The sequence below is a fragment of the Kogia breviceps genome, chromosome 3 (assembly GCF_026419965.1).
Source record: "Kogia breviceps isolate mKogBre1 chromosome 3, mKogBre1 haplotype 1, whole genome shotgun sequence".
In the NCBI taxonomy this organism is placed as follows: Eukaryota; Metazoa; Chordata; class Mammalia; order Artiodactyla; family Physeteridae; genus Kogia; species Kogia breviceps.
In genome coordinates this window covers 135,018,573-135,033,876 of record NC_081312.1, presented here as the reverse complement: position 1 = coordinate 135,033,876, position 15,304 = coordinate 135,018,573, and the positions used below count along the sequence as shown (strand labels likewise).

The following is a 15,304-nucleotide window of genomic DNA, read 5'->3' as shown; positions in this document are numbered from 1 at the left end:
AAGGGGCCTCAGCTCAACTTAAGGCTATGCTTTCACCACTGAAATCCTGAATACTTTTTGAACAAGGAGCCCTGCATTTTCACTTTGCACTGGGCCCCCCAAATTCTGTAGCTGGTCCCGGCCCTCAGAGACGTAGTCGCCTGCCCACAGTAAACCAGCTGTTAAGATCTGCACTAGTTCACCTCTCTGCTGCCTGTGGTCTCAGGGAATCTTCCAGATCAAGGGAGAGTGGGATGGACAAAGTACACACAGAGCGGGGTGTTCAAAGCACAGGGAACTAAGGGATCCCAGTAGCAGGGGTGCCTCCCCTGATTACCCCCTGGGATGTTTCTGTACCAGGTCAGGTTCCTGCCCTGCAGAGCTGCTGAGACAGGCTGATTGAGAGCAGTTTTAAGGTACTTTGCTTTTATGGCTTTACATTGGGTCCAAGTAGAAGTTTAAGGCAGGAGGTTTGCCAATAAAACTCAAATTGTATTTGGGAAATAAAAGAGAAATGGAGGTGTCCTGAATTCCCCCAGCTCTGGTAGCCTGCAGGGCAGGAAAGTACCCCCAAATGGGCTTCCTTGAAGCACACCGCCAACTGCCACAGATTGCGCCCCCCAACGCACCTCTGACACATGCCCAGGCTGTCCCCATCTGAACCCCCAAAGGGCCAATTTTCTTCAACAGGGAAGTCAAGGTTGGGCTGAGTCAGTGAACTTTGGCACTTGAAGCCTAAGGTGTGAAAACCCATACTCCGCCAAGACAGGAACCCAGAAGAGCAGCCAGGGGCCTGGTTCTTGTGTGAATTCAGGAGTTTGGCCATCGGCAGGGCAGACTCACAGCCAGAGAGGATTGGGGGGCCCCTTCCCTTCTCATAACCGCCTTCTCTTTCCTGGGGACTGAGGTACCCAGCTTCATTATCGTGCACAGTGTGTTTTTAGAATCTTTCCAGGGGCAATATGAAAAGCCAGGCTTTCCCATCCCAGGGGGTCTCTGGCTAAGAAAACAAACAAACACACTCAGAGTCTGACTTTGTGATAAAACAAAAGAAGACCTGGAATGGGAGCAAAGTTCAGAGGCTTTGCTGCAGAAACTGGTTCCTTCTGGAAAATGTGGGGCTGATTTTATAAGCCGCTTATCGCTGGCTCTCCCTTCCCCTTGAAGACAGATGCTTTTCACCGTCCTTACCTCCAGGGCACAGGGAACCAGAATTCTCCCACCCGGACTTGGTTCCCTGTTAGAAGTCTGAGTGGTTCCCCTGCCCTGCCTCCTTGGGGTCTTCTCTTTCCTGGCTTAGGGTGTTGGGCTTTCCTTTAGGAGCATGGGGCCAGGCCAGGCAGGCACACCAGTGTTGCTGGGGTAGAGTCTGAATGCTCAGCTCTGACGGAGAGTGATCTGATGGTGGCTGCAGTGTGGCTCTCAGAAGCTGGAAACACTCTCAGAGTGTATTTAAGAAGGGAGCTTGGACCACAGAGCACCGAGGTCTGGGGAGAAAAGCCACTGCTCACTGGGCCCAGGGAACCTGGAACAATCTTGCCAGGGAGGCAGGGCTAGCAGGATGCTGATAGAAGTCATAGGTCCTGGTAGGTGCCAGGGAAGCTACCTGTGGAGGAGACTGAGCAGGCCTGTGTGTATTAGGGCCCAGGTGAAAGCTTGTTTTATGTCAGGGTTGCAAGAGGAGTTTGACTACTGCACAAGATAGATGAATGGAACCCTTCTCCACCTCAGCCCAGGCCGCCACTTTGTTCAACCAGAGACCTGGGGCCGACCAGGCTAGGGTCAGGGCGCCAAGGCCAGAAGAAAGGCCTTCCTGCCGGGCCCAGCAGGCCTCTCTCTAGAGAAGGCCAGTTACGACTCAGCTGGCAGGCCACTGACTGTCCTCATATTCACATCCCTCTAAACCCCTCAGGGTGGGGGTTCCATGGACTCCCCAAAAGAGCAGAGGGGGCAGATGAGGCAGCACGAAGGGCACAGCAGAGAGGAGCTGTGCTCAGAGGCCATCGGTCAGGGTTCCCGTGCTGCATTGCTGTGTGGCCTCTGTCCCTGGGATCTGTCCTCTGAGAATGGAGGTGATTCTGCTTCCTGGACTTGGTGCAGAGCACAGAGCACCCGGCAGCTCCCACTCTCCAGTTACTCAGCCAGGGTCAGCAGCCCTTTCCCAAGGTCACCCTTCATTATTGCAGTGCATTTAGAAAATGCTCATTGTGTTGAGGAGGGGTGGTGGGAGTGCATGGGAGAAACGGTACTTAAAAACCAAAAAAGTGTATGTGTTTGCAGGGCTGCATAGGGGACCATAGATAGCTGTTCCATGGCATGGTTTCTGAAAACCCCCAGTCTTCCTAGAAGGTGGGCAGCGTGTGGTGGGGTCCCCACATTGCCACATCCAAGGGTCACTTTTAACATCCAGTCTTTATAGAGTCTCCTCCACGTGTCAGCTTGGAGTGGACACGGGTGGGTTACTATAGCACAGTCCCTGTGCCATTACCCGGCAGGCCTCTGGAGGTTGCAGCCCACAGGTTGCAACCATGAGAGAGTAATGCAAAGCCCCCTGTCTCTAGATAGATGTGAGCTTGAATCCCAGCTTTGCAACTTCCTAGCTGAGGACTGTGGACACACTACCTGACATTCAGGCCTCAGCTGCATCTTAAAATGGGAATTACTGAGAGGATTGACAGTATGTTGAGATACTGCATTTAAAGTGCTTCATACTCTGCTTGGCACTTGGTAAAGGTTCATTAAATGTTGGCTGGTAAATCATCATCATGACTATTATTACTACTACTGGCTGGCTTATTTTATTGTTATTATTACTACTACTACTAGTACTCCTCCTCTTATTTCCCCTTGGTTCTCAATTCCATTGGCACATTGCAGGTATTATTATTACCTAATATGAATACCCTTATGAACTATACAGGCTAAGTCAGTCTATTAAATAATTTATACAAATAACGTATAGAGATAAGATGGTGGTAATAATACTAGTAAAAAATAATAGCTGTTACTTATGGAGTGCTTATTTTGAACCAGGGATTATTCAATGCACTTGAAATTAATCCCAGCAGCCCGAGGCAGTAAACTCTGATTGCATCCCCATTTTACAGATTAGGAAGCTGAGGCCCAGGGGGTGAAGTCACTTACCCAAGATTTCACCACTAGTGAGTGGCAGAGCTAAGATTCACATGCAGGCAGCTTTGCTTCCGGGCCCTGTGCAGGAGACACCCAACTGGTCCTAGCCACTGTATTGCGAACTTTCTTTCTTTTTTCTTTTTTTTAAATTAAGGGTACTTTTATTTATTTATTTATTTATTTATTTTTGGCTGTGTTGGGTCTTCGTTTCTGTGCGAGGGCTTTCTCTAGTTGTGGCAAGCGGGGGTCACTCTTCATCGCGGTGCATGGGCCTCTCACTGTCGCGGCCTCTCTCGTTGCGGAGCACAGGCTCCAGACGCGCAGGCTCAGTAGTTGTGGCTCACGGGCCCAGTTGCTCCGCGGCATGAGGGATCTTCCCAGACCAGGGCCCGAACCCGTGTCCCCCGCATTAGCAGGCAGATTCTCAACAACTGCGCCACCAGGAAAGCCCCTGTATTGCGAATTTTCCCTGTAACCTTGGCAAGTTCCCTTCCCTCTTTGGGCCTCAGTGTTTGCATCTGCAGAATCATGAATTTTGGCCACATGGATCACGCATTTCCTGGCCTCCCTCCTCCCCTTGCTGTCGTTCTCCTTTTGCACCACACAGAACACGTGCACACACACACAGCACAGAGAGGCTGGTCGACTGTCTGGAAAGTGGTGGCAAAGCACAGTCCTTGGCCCCAGAGACCAGCGGCTGAAAGAGCCCCCAAGGTGGACCCCGTGCAGTCAGTGGCGGTGGCTAGACCGCCCGTGATGTAATGACCGATTAGGAACTTCCTCTTGGAAGCCTGGCTTCCTCCGGGGGCCAAAGGTGCTGGAGCTGAGGTGGGGGTGGGGAGGGGCCGGTGGGAGCGAATAAGAGGAAACTCCTGTCAGCTGGGCCCTGCTTTTGGAAAGCGTTCAGCGGAGAGGCTTGTTCTAAGCTGTTGACCATTAACATGGCCCTGTGCACATTCCTTCTCTGCTTTTACTGCCGGATCCCAGTGGATAAAGGACTGGTCTCCCCCTCCCTTAACAGAGAAAAAAAAAAAAAGAGCTTCTAATTAATGCTGTATCTCTGGACTTGTTGAAAAACCTGAAGCCATTTCTGTAGCTTAAAATGACAAAGGAAGGTTAAGTGGAAACTTCTTTTTCCCTCTTTAGTTTGATAACAAAAACTACTTATCTAATGGGCAAACAAGGCTTTTAAAGGGGTGTTAGGTTAACCAGATGCAGGGCCACATAATTATTCCCAGGCCTAGGAGCCTCAGATGAAAAAGCTGCTGGTTGGATGGGAACTTAAAGCCACAGGCATGACATGGGACAGAAGAAAGGAGTTTTCCAGGAGGGTAGGAGGCCCCAGTGGGGCCCTGTGCAAAGGGGATTGGAAAAGCCAGCCCTAGGCTCCTCTCTGGCTCTGCCACCAACTTGCTGGGTGACCCTGGGCAAGTCACTTAACTTCTCTGGGTCTCCCTTCCCAGCTCTCGATGGGGTCTGCCCATGTTTCATCACTCATTGGGGTGTGGCTGGGCCGGCCCCAAGAGAGTCAGGGAGGCTGCTAAGGCCCAAGGGGGTGTGAAGAAGCAGCAAAAGCTTTGAACGTGGAGGAGCGTGAGCGGCCCAGCCAGGCCCTGGAGACTGGGGGACTCAGGGTCCAGCTTCCTGCGAATGCTCTGAGCCTCCACATCCAGCTTCCTTAGAGTCTAAGGGATCGGAGACTTTAATCTGGGCATGTCTCTGGTTTGCCTCCCAGGATGGGTGAGTCCAAGGCGGTCTGGCCCAGTGGAAAGGGGGGAATCACAAGGAAAACAAGCTGCATTGCGTATGCTCAGGCTTTTGGAGCGTGCGACCCGGGGGGAGCACACAGGAACGTTCCTGCCCTTTGTTTTGACAGAAAACTGCTGATTCAAAGAAGCTAAAGGCTTGCTTGGGATTTCAGCTCTCCCCGCCTCCCCCACACGCAGTTGGCCCCCTTGGTGCCCCAGCACCCCGACAGAATTACACGTTGGGCTCGAAGCACCCTTGCTGGGCAGAGAGGCCAAGAGGAAGGAACACCAGCCGTCGGAGGGGCCGGCTTCAGTGCAGAGGAGAGAGGACCTACTGTCGGGCCAGTCTCCTCCTGCCTGCCGCAGGCATCACCACCCTCTGGTGGCAGGAATGTGGGTGCCACCGGGCGGCCAGGCCACCCCTGTCCGGCCTGGAAACACAGGGCTCGTCCCTTGGGCCACCTGGGAGCCCTGCTGGGACCACTCCAGGATGGCCACAGAGGGCTGGCCTAGAAGCACATTTCCACTATCTTCGTTGTAATTCTTTCAAGGCACCATACGTACAATGAAATGCACAGCTCTCTAGTGCATAGGTTATGATTTTTGACAATGTCTAAACCCAAGTTCCCACTGTACCAATCAAGATATCAAACATTTCCAGCACCCAAGAAAGTTCCCTCATCCCCTCTCCCCAGAAGCAATCCCTGTTCTGATTTCTGTCATTGTTTTATCTACTCAAGAATTTCGTATCAATGGAAACAAACAGCACATCTTCTGTGTCTGGCTTCTTTCACTCAGCCGGATGCATCTGAGATTCACCCACATTGTAGTGTGTTTCAGTAGTTTGTTCGTTTTTATTGGTGAGTCGTATTCCACTGTATGGATGAGCCTTATTTTTGTCTATCCATTATCATAGTCTGTTTGGGCTGCTATAATAACGATACCATAAATTGGTGGCTTAAATAATGCATATTTATTTCTCACAGTTCTGGAGTCTGGCAAGTCCAAGATCAAGGGGCCGGTAGATCTGGTGTCTAGTGAGAGCCATTTCCTGGTTCATAAATGGCTGTATTCTTGCTGTGTCCTCACACGGTGGAATGAGGGAGCTCTCTGGGGTCTCTTTTAAAGGGCACTAATCCCGTTCATGACCTAATCACTTCCCAAAGACCCTACCTTCTAATACTGTCACATTGGGGGTTATAAGATTTCCAACATGAATTTGGGGCGGTGGGGGGGCACACGCAAACATTTAGTCCCTAACATCCATCCTCCTATTGATGGACATCTGAGCTGCTTTCCAAGTTTGGGTGATTACGAGTAGAGCTGCTGTGAACATGCATGAAATCACAGAAATGCAGAGCTCATTGTTCAGAAAGGAAGACAGGCCAGGAGAAGGGAGATGGCTTGCCTGATCAGGGCCAGGAGGCTGGACACTGGGCTGCAGGCCTCCTGACCCCCGGCCTGGTGCCGCTCCACCAGATCTGCCCCAGACATCGCGCCAGACTGCGCCTCTCCTCTCCCCCTCCCCCTGGAACCCTTCCAGCTGGGACCCAGAGTCTGGCTGGGAACTAGGCCAGGCCTTGAGCAGGGGGTAGCGAGCAGGAGTTTCGGTCAGAGCGCGGTCATCTTTGATGTTGTTCACTCGGGTCTGACTCCGCGGTATTTATTTGCAATTAAGGAGCTGGTTCCTAATTAGGCTGATGGTGGGACCACAGCCCTGGAGCCACGAGAAGCAAAAGATCTTCTGCAAGAGACTGTCCCCTCGCGGCCTGAGTGGCAGCCCAGGCCGCGGACGAGAGGTGTGGTGGGTCGGGTGGGGCTCTGCGTCTGTGAGGAGTGGAGAGGTGACCCTGGGTTTGGGGGTGCCGGCCTTCTCACAGAGGGAGGGTCAGCTTGTTCTGAATACACACATGGCATGAGATCTGAATACGTACGTGTGTGTGTGTGTGTGTGTGTGTGTGTGTAAATAGAACCCCAGGAGCACTCATCTGTGTCCCCCACGTTCAGTTATTCATTGCTTCACCCTTCATTCCTTCGCTTACTGAGCATCTCTTTGCATCCCAGGTACCGGGCTGGGAGCTAAACCTTAATATTTGTAAAGTGCTTTACCTTACCGTTTGCAAAGGGCATTGCCGTCCATTGTCCTGTTGTAACTTCCCGTGCTGGTGACCCTGGGTCATGACCCGCGACACCAGTAAAGAGCCCTGGACTTGGAAGGGTTAGGCCAGCGCTGGGACGGATAAACAGACAGCTGCTTCTTTCTGCTCCCAATTGATCTGCTGCCAGAGTTGCCAGAAAATCCAAAGATGGACTGTGCAAATGAGGCGCTCGGTTATGAATAAGTCCGTTTTACAAATGGGGAGACTGAGGCTTGGGTACATTCAGTGGCTTGTTCATGGCCACATATCCAGTCAGTGGTGAGAGCTTAGGTCTGTCTCACTAGGAAACCTTTTGGATCATGTGACAAGCATTAGGTTAGAATCTGGGGTCTCTAGTTCTGGTCCCACTTCTGCCACCCACTGCTGTGTGTCCTTGGGCAAGTCACCCGGTATCCCGGTGGGTGCCACCTTGGAGGCATAAGGACATTGGACTCAACTGATGGTTCCCACAGGCCAGCCTCAAGACTAAGTTTTCATTGGCCCATGGTGAAAGAAATAAGAAAATTTCTTATAATCTAAATGTATTAATTTAAAATTTTCTGATTTAGGTCCTGCCTATTTTGTGAGTATCAAATTACTTTTTTTGTGTGTTAGTGATAGTAGATGGGCTTGGGGTTTTTAATAAGTCTGTATGTGACAAAATAAAACCGTGGTAACCTTATGACATTCCCAACCCCTCCATTAAACAGTGTATTGGTTTGTGAAAGCCCAAAGCATCGGGGCTCCCTGGATGAGATGATGCCGGGGGGATCCTCCAGCTCTGGAGCCCAGAGAGCTTAAGAGCTAGGTGGGGACAGGGAGGCCCCAAGCATGGTGATGGGTTCACCTGCCAGCCTGCTCTCTCAGGATCAGACCTGAGACCCTAGTCCTTGCCCAGCACCCCCTTGGGCCTGAGGGCATCGGCCCCACCTGCTGGGCAGGATTCCTGTGGGAGGTAGGGGTGACGTCAGCGTGCCAACACTTGGGATCTATTTTATTTCCTTCCTTCGTCCCTTGCAGGTGTTCCAAGAGCACCCTGGGGGGATACATGCAGACTTGGGACAGATGCAGAAAGGACTAAGACCCACCCCTTCCTCCTTGAGAGTTGAGGCCAGCCAGGGGCACAGACACCTGCTCAGGCCAAGGAAGGCACTGCATTTAAGGCTCTAGGTGCACAGGAGGGAGAGGTCAGAGAGGGCTTCTCAGAGGTGGCAGGCCATCCCCTGGAATTTGGAAGACCTGGCCTGGAGCCCAGGCCTGATGAGTTGTTCCCCAGTCTGCTCAACCAAAGAGGCCACGGAAAGTGAGGCCTGGCCCAGGCAGTGTCCCTGAGTGCCACGAATGGGGCAGGCTGGGCCCTAGGGCAGCTCCGGGGCGGGGGGGGGGGCGGTGAGGGGTCCCACAGGGTCCCATCCCCCTGCGAGGAGCGCTGACTGGGGCAAGGCCAGGGACACAGGTGTTGATGAGATGGGGGTAGAGAGAGGGTGAGGGCGCATTTGGCTCAGCTGGGGTGGGAGGTGCTGAGAGGAGGGGGACAGGAAGGCCCACTTGGCCTTGAATTGAAAGCCTTTTAGGAGCTGGGAGGGAGGAATTACCCCACCTCCTCAATCCCATTACCCCCACTCCCTGACTGTTAAACTGCTTCTTTGCCTTTGACAACAGAGTGGCTCCCTCCTGGGGCAGAGCTGCCACTTTATGACTAGGGTGGCCCTCTCTGAGCTTATCTGTAGAGGGGATGGCAGTACTCCCTCACTCAGTGGGACTGAGTGAGTCTTCAGGGAATGAAGACCTTTCATTTCTGGGGCGGGCACTGACTCACCGGCTTGTGGGTGAGCAACTCTAGGACTCACAGACCACGAGAGCAGTCATGGTTACAAACGGGGTGAGGTTTCGATAAGGGGGGCATTTGCTTGCTGCATGGGTTTTGGGGGGTGTCTGCCCGGAGTATGGAGAAGAGCTGCCCTCGGGAGTGTGGCCTGGCACTGATGCTGGCTCCAGCACTCACTAGTGTGTGCCCTTGACCGGTTATGGCACCTCCCTGGGCCTCAGTTACCACACCTGTGAACTGGGGTGATAACAGGTGCAACCAAGGCCGTTGTGAAGAAGGCGCCTGGCTCGTGGAAGGCACTCAGGGATGCCTGTTGTCTGTCTTGTTACCCGACACTCTCCAGGCATAGCTTCTTTGCTTCCCCGCCTCTCTTTGCCTAGTGCACTAATGGAGTTCTTGTTGCTTGGTGAGAAGATTGGTGTTGGAGTTTCAAGGCCAGGCTGGGATGGTGCTGCTCTCCTGGCTCTTGGAAACTCTCAGACCAGTGCTGGCTGGCTGGATGGATGGATGGATGGAGAAAGGGGCAATGGCTTGGGGTATTCCTAGCTGTCCACCTGCTGGGGCTGGCCTAGTGCCCGCAGCTGTGTCACCTACCACGGGCTAGAGCTGTCACTCTGCCCACTGGCTAAGGGGCAAGTCAGCTGAGGGCAGGGAGCAGGGCCTCTTTCCCCCATCCCGACCATCAGCTAGAACCACGAGGGGCCTGAATGGGGACTGTGAGACAAAATGAGATGCCCTCAGGGGCTGGCCTGGGACCTGTGGCTGGGATCTCAGTGCCAGGCAGAGGGCAAGGGGTATGCCCTTTGGGACTGTGCCCAGCCCCAGGCCATAGCAGAGCAGGCAGCCCACAGGAGGCCCCTCAGGTGGACATTTTCCTGCTAGGTGGGCCTCCCAGCACATAAGAGAATGTCAGGAGCCCTGTCACCCGGCTACTCTGGGGCTTCTAGGAGGGGCTGGGCTGAAGGCAGACAGAGCTGACCTCACCCAGGCTCCTGAATGAGGTTGTTGGCAGTGCTTTCTCCCTCAGGTTTGATTGGACTTTGATCTGTTTCTTCTGGAGAAGCCGAGCCATAAAGGGCCTCAGTGTGTCCTCATCAGGCCTCCAGCAGACCTTCTCCCTCTGCAAAAGCCCCAGCCAGGGGCCTGTGTGGGAACACATAACCCCACCGGGCAGTCATGGGTGCCCACCTGCTTGTCAGAGCCCTGAGCTCAAAGGAGAGACCAGATGTCAAAACGCTTCAGGATCTGAGAAGCCGGCCATACTTGAGAGCAGCGAGGAGGGGGCTGCCCTTCAAGATGGGTCCCTTGCCTATACCTGGTATTAGGCCTGGTCTCAGAAAATTGTTAAATTCATGCAGACATGTAGAGATTCCCCAAGCTGGTGTGCGGAGGGATCCCAGTCATCATCCAGGCCACCCCTTTGCCGTCTGTGGGGAAACTGAGGCCCGGAGAGGAGCTGCTGGCAAACTGGAGCCCTTGAGGAGCGATTTCCTTTTGCACTTAGAGACCCTCTGCTTCTCTGTCTCACAGAGGCGGCTACAGTTCTGGTGAAAAGCTGCACTTCCTGCCCAGAGAGCCAACATGAGGGGCCGGGGGTGGGGGTTACTGCGAGACCCTGCGTAACGCTCCAGGCTGAGGCTGGGCGCCGTCGGGCAGCCGCGATTCCAATTCTGGGCCGGAAGAGATCCTGGGGGCCACATTCCCCAGCGCACCACGCCTTCCTATGCCTGAGCCCCCTCTGAGGGGCGGTTTATGCCCTCTGATAGCTTCACCCCACTCTGTTCAGGTTGAGGCTTGGACTGACCGGGTTCAAATCCCGGTGCTGCCACTCGCCGGCTGAGTGGCCTTGGGCAGGCTGCTGGTGGCTGCCAAAGTCTCGGACGCTCATCTGTAAAATGAGAAGGTGGCCTCACAGTTATGGGAGGACCCAGTGAGTCACGTGCGGAGTGAGGAGTGCAGAGCACAGCACCCGGAACAACGTAGGTGCTCACCATTCAGTCCCTCCCTTGGGTGTGTGGGTGTGTGTCCCTCTCCTGCTGGCTTGTAAAATTCTACAGGCAGGAGCCGGGTGTGGTTTGTGTTTGGGTACCCACGGGCGCCTGGCACAGTAGGTGCCTTGCCTTCATGTGTGTCTGGGGGTGGGGTGGGCGATGAGGTCCTGCTGTGGGTTAAATCTGAGGACAGCCTGGCCCGCAGTTCTGCTCCCCATGCCTGTTGGGCACCAGAGACCCCACTCAAACCCCACCGGCCAGGCGGCAGTGCCACTTCCGCTGCCCTGGAATAACACCCGCGTGCCCTGTGCTTGCCCCGCAGACGCCAGCATGTCTCCGGATGCCACCAAGCCGAGCCACTGGTGCAGCGTGGCCTACTGGGAGCACCGGACACGGGTGGGCCGCCTCTACGCGGTGTATGACCAGGCCGTCAGCATCTTCTACGACCTACCTCAGGGCAGCGGCTTCTGCCTGGGCCAGCTCAACCTGGAGCAGCGCAGTGAGTCAGTGCGGCGCACGCGCAGCAAGATCGGCTTCGGCATCCTGCTCAGCAAGGAGCCGGACGGCGTGTGGGCCTACAACCGCGGCGAGCACCCCATCTTCGTCAACTCCCCCACGCTGGACGCGCCCGGCGGCCGCGCCCTGGTGGTCCGCAAGGTGCCCCCTGGCTACTCCATCAAGGTGTTTGACTTCGAGCGCTCCGGCCTGCTCCAGCATGGGCCCGAGCCCGATGCCGCCGACGGCCCCTACGACCCCAACAGCGTCCGCATCAGCTTCGCCAAGGGCTGGGGTCCCTGCTACTCCCGGCAGTTCATCACCTCCTGCCCCTGCTGGCTTGAGATCCTCCTCAACAACCACAGATAGCGGCCCGCCACCCGCCCCGCCAACGGGGGCCCCGTGCCCAGAGACACAGCCCCCACGGACGACCCCCCCCAGATATCATCTACCTAGATTTAATATAAAGTTTTATATATTATATGGAAATATATATTATACTTGTAATTATGGAGTCATTTTTACAATGTAATTATTTATGTATGGTGCAATGTGTGTATATGGACAAAACAAGAAAGACGCACTTTGGCTTATAATACAGATATATTTTCTTTCTTCTCCTCCTTCCTCTTCTTTATGGTTTTTTTTGTTGTTGTTGTTTGTTTTTTTTTTTTTAAGAAAATGATACAGCAGAGCTAGGTGGAAGAGCCTGGGTTTGGTGTATGGTTTTTGAAATATTAACTCCCAGACAAAAAGCTAATACCAGTCACTCGTTGATAATAAAGTATTCGCATTATAGTTTTCTTTTTTTTTTTTTTAAGCTGTCTTCTTTTTAACAAAGAGGAACATGCAGGGCTTCTGTGGGTTTCTGACCCATCAGGCATCCCGAAACTTGATTTCAATCTTTTTCTGGTTAAAGAGTAGAGGGAATTACATTGAAAAGGGAGGAAGGACATATGTTTGCTCTTAAGGCCAGAGAAGGTTCTGTTGTTCCTTCCCACCCCTGGCTGTAGTGTGTCCGCAGGATTCAGGGGGAGGAGGGAGAGTACATGGGCCATCCATCCTAGGTAAGCTCTTCCAGTCTGATGGGGGAGGCTCATGCTCTGGCCTAGAGAAACTCTCAGCCTGATGGGAAAGACTTGGGTCCATGCTTCTCATCTCTGAGCTGTCTGCAAGCTAGAAAACATTAATTCTCACCACTTTGGGGAAATGGCCTGTGGAAGAAAGACTGAGATGGTGGGTCTTGAACCCACCTACCACCTCACAGAAGCCACCTGAGCCCCAGGGTGAAACTCCTTTTAGGACCTAGATAAGCTACCCTCCCATCCCCCAACCAAGTAGCTCAGAACCTGCCCATCTGGAACTGTAGTCATGATTGATACAAAGGCAGGTGGTTTTTTTCTACTCTATAAAAGGGAAAAGTTAAGGTTCTGGAAGGGTAAATGACTAGCTCATGAGACAGATCAAGGTTAGAAGTTAACCAGAGCCATATCAATTAAATCAGTTTCCTCTCTTGAGAAAACTCAAAAAAGAAGGCCTTCTTGGCCAAGTAACTAAGGGGAATGTTACATTGTATATCTTCTTTCTTGGAGATTTACATTAGCCTATTAAATGCTCTGAGAAGTCCTGTGTGTTATCTATTGCTGCGTAATAAATGATCCTAAAACTTGGCAGCTTGAAACAACTCACATTTATTATCACACAGTTTCTGTGTTCAGGAATGCAGGAGCAGCTTAGCTGGGTGGATCTGGTTCAGGGTCTCGTGAGGCTGCAATCAAGCTGTCTGCCAGGGCTGTAGTCATCTGAGGCTTAACTGGGGCTGGAGGACCCACTTCCAAGCTCGCTCACGTGGCTGTTGGCTGGAGGCCTCAGTTCCTTGCCACGTAGGCCTCTCCATTGGACTACTCATGACATGGCAACGGATCCAAAAGAGAGAGACCAAGTGTGAAGCTGCTGTCTTTCCTAACCTTATCTCGAAAGCGTCGTGCCATCACTTCTGCGGTATTCTGTTGATCACACAAACCGTTCTTGCTATAGTGTGTGTTGGGGGGTAGGAGTGGGGGGACCACACAAGAGTGTGACTGCCAGGAGTTAGGAATCATGGCCACCACATCCTCCAAGAACTCTCTATTTCACTTGGTTTCCCAAAGTTATATGCCAGTGGACTCCTTCCCCACCCCTGCTAATTGTGTCCCCATACCCAGGCCAGCCAGCCCAGACCCTTTCACTCCACTCTGCCACCCTCAGACCCGAAGTTCCTTGGAGGCCCTACTACTTCTGCTGTGTCCCCACTATCCAGGCCTTGGTCCTCCTGGGGCGCAGTGAGCACAGCTGGAGTGTGCTGTGTGAGGATGGGCTATAGGAGTCACTGTATCTGTCTTCTTTCCAAGTCAGTGACAACTGACACTAACTCACTGTTTGTGAGTCCTTCCTACTTGTGAAGTGACTTTGATGCATCCTGTCTTCACAAGAACCTCCGCGGGGGTGTTCTCTGCCATTCTCCTTTTCCAGATAGAGGAATGGATGCTTACACAAATGCTGTCATTTGCCCAAGCTCCTTGGGGGGGAAAGGAACAAACCCCTGTCTCAGATGTTGGTTGGGTGTCCTCTTATGTGCTGGTTATGATCGGCTTTGCTGGAGTGGGCCTTGGGGACTGTCCCTTGGGGACGGTCTGTGAGCCTGAAGGGCTGAACTCTGGGGGCCCAGGGGCCTCAACCTTGTAGCAATCTTGCTCCAAGGCCTGCCCTGTCCTGAGGCTGAGGACCTCCCTAAGGTCCTTGGGTGGCCTCGAGTGTTAGGGAGAAGGCCTGGTGGCTGCCTTTCTTTGTGGGGGTCTGAGACTCCACTTCTAGCCCCTCAGTTCACACAGGGAAACCAAGTCCCAGACAGAACAGACTGAGTTGCTGAGGGCACAAGTGATGCTAGGACCTGCTGTCTAACCCCCTTCCCGGTTGTGGTGCTGGCAGAAACTCTGTGGTTTCCCCCAGACCACCCAGGGATCCAGTGACTCAGGCTCCAAAGAAGACACTTTCTAAACAAGGCCCCGTCTCTGGAGAGTGTCGTGGGAGCCTGGTCCCTGCAGGCCATGGGAAGCGAGGTGGGTGGGGCTTACTGCCCCCAAACCCAAGCCCAGGCCTGGGGTGAGGGCGGAGAGGGAATGGATTTCCTTCTGTTGACTAGGTTCTTTGAGAGGCCTTAGTCCCTCCATTGCTCCTTCCTCTCAGCTTCACAGCCCACCCCCATGTCCAATCCCTTCCCTACTTGGTCTCTGGGAATGTCTGGGGGTAGGGGCTGTGGAGGGATGGATCTATGAGTGAGGGAAGCACAGCTGGGAGAGGGAGTGCCTGGAGATCTTGTGTTCATGCTTCAGGTGAGAAAACCCAAGGCTCAGAGAGGACCATTGAGGAGCCCAAGGTCACACAGCAAGTACAGGGCAGAGCTGAGCCTAACACCCATGTCTCAAGACTCTTGGTCTGGCTGCTTCCTCTGTGTCTGGGCATAGATTCCCCCAGTGCTCTGGAGGGCATGCACATACCTCTATTCACCTCTGTGAACTCCCCCCAGCCCCCGCCACCTGTCCTGGAAGCTCCCGTTCCACACACACATTTCAGGGGACTTCGTTGTTCTGGCTGCCTCTGGCTGCAGCTGCCTGTTCTAATCTAGACTCTGCTACTTACCAGATAGGTGATCTGAGGCAAGTTATATACTTAATCTCTCTGGGCCTGAGTTGCCTCATTGGAATAACAGTTAAGAGTATTTGGGACTTCGCTGGCGGTCCAGTGGTTAGCACTTCACCTTCCAAAGCATGGAGTGCGGTTCGATCCCTGGTCAGGGAGCTAAGATCCCACATGCCTTGCGGCCAAAAAGCCAAAACATAAAAAACAGAAGCAATATTGTAACGAAGTCGATAAAGACTTTAAAAATGGTCCACATCAAAAAAAAAAAAAAAATCTAAAAAAAAACCCCCAAAACACAGTAAGAGTGTTTACATC

The 15,304-nt window shown here is 53.2% G+C and overlaps 1 protein-coding gene across 1 annotated transcript in view; it reads left to right on the top strand.

Annotated features, from left to right (window-relative positions):
• Positions 1–11,929, top strand: part of SMAD6 (SMAD family member 6) — a 75,687-nt gene extending 63,758 nt beyond the window's left edge. The window contains exon 4 of the mRNA XM_059057758.2: positions 11,139–11,929. Coding sequence (XP_058913741.1) covers positions 11,139–11,680 — 542 coding nt within the window. The 3' untranslated portion in view covers positions 11,681–11,929. The remainder of the gene's footprint in view (positions 1–11,138) is intronic.
• The last annotated feature ends 3,375 nt before the right edge of the window (positions 11,930–15,304 follow it).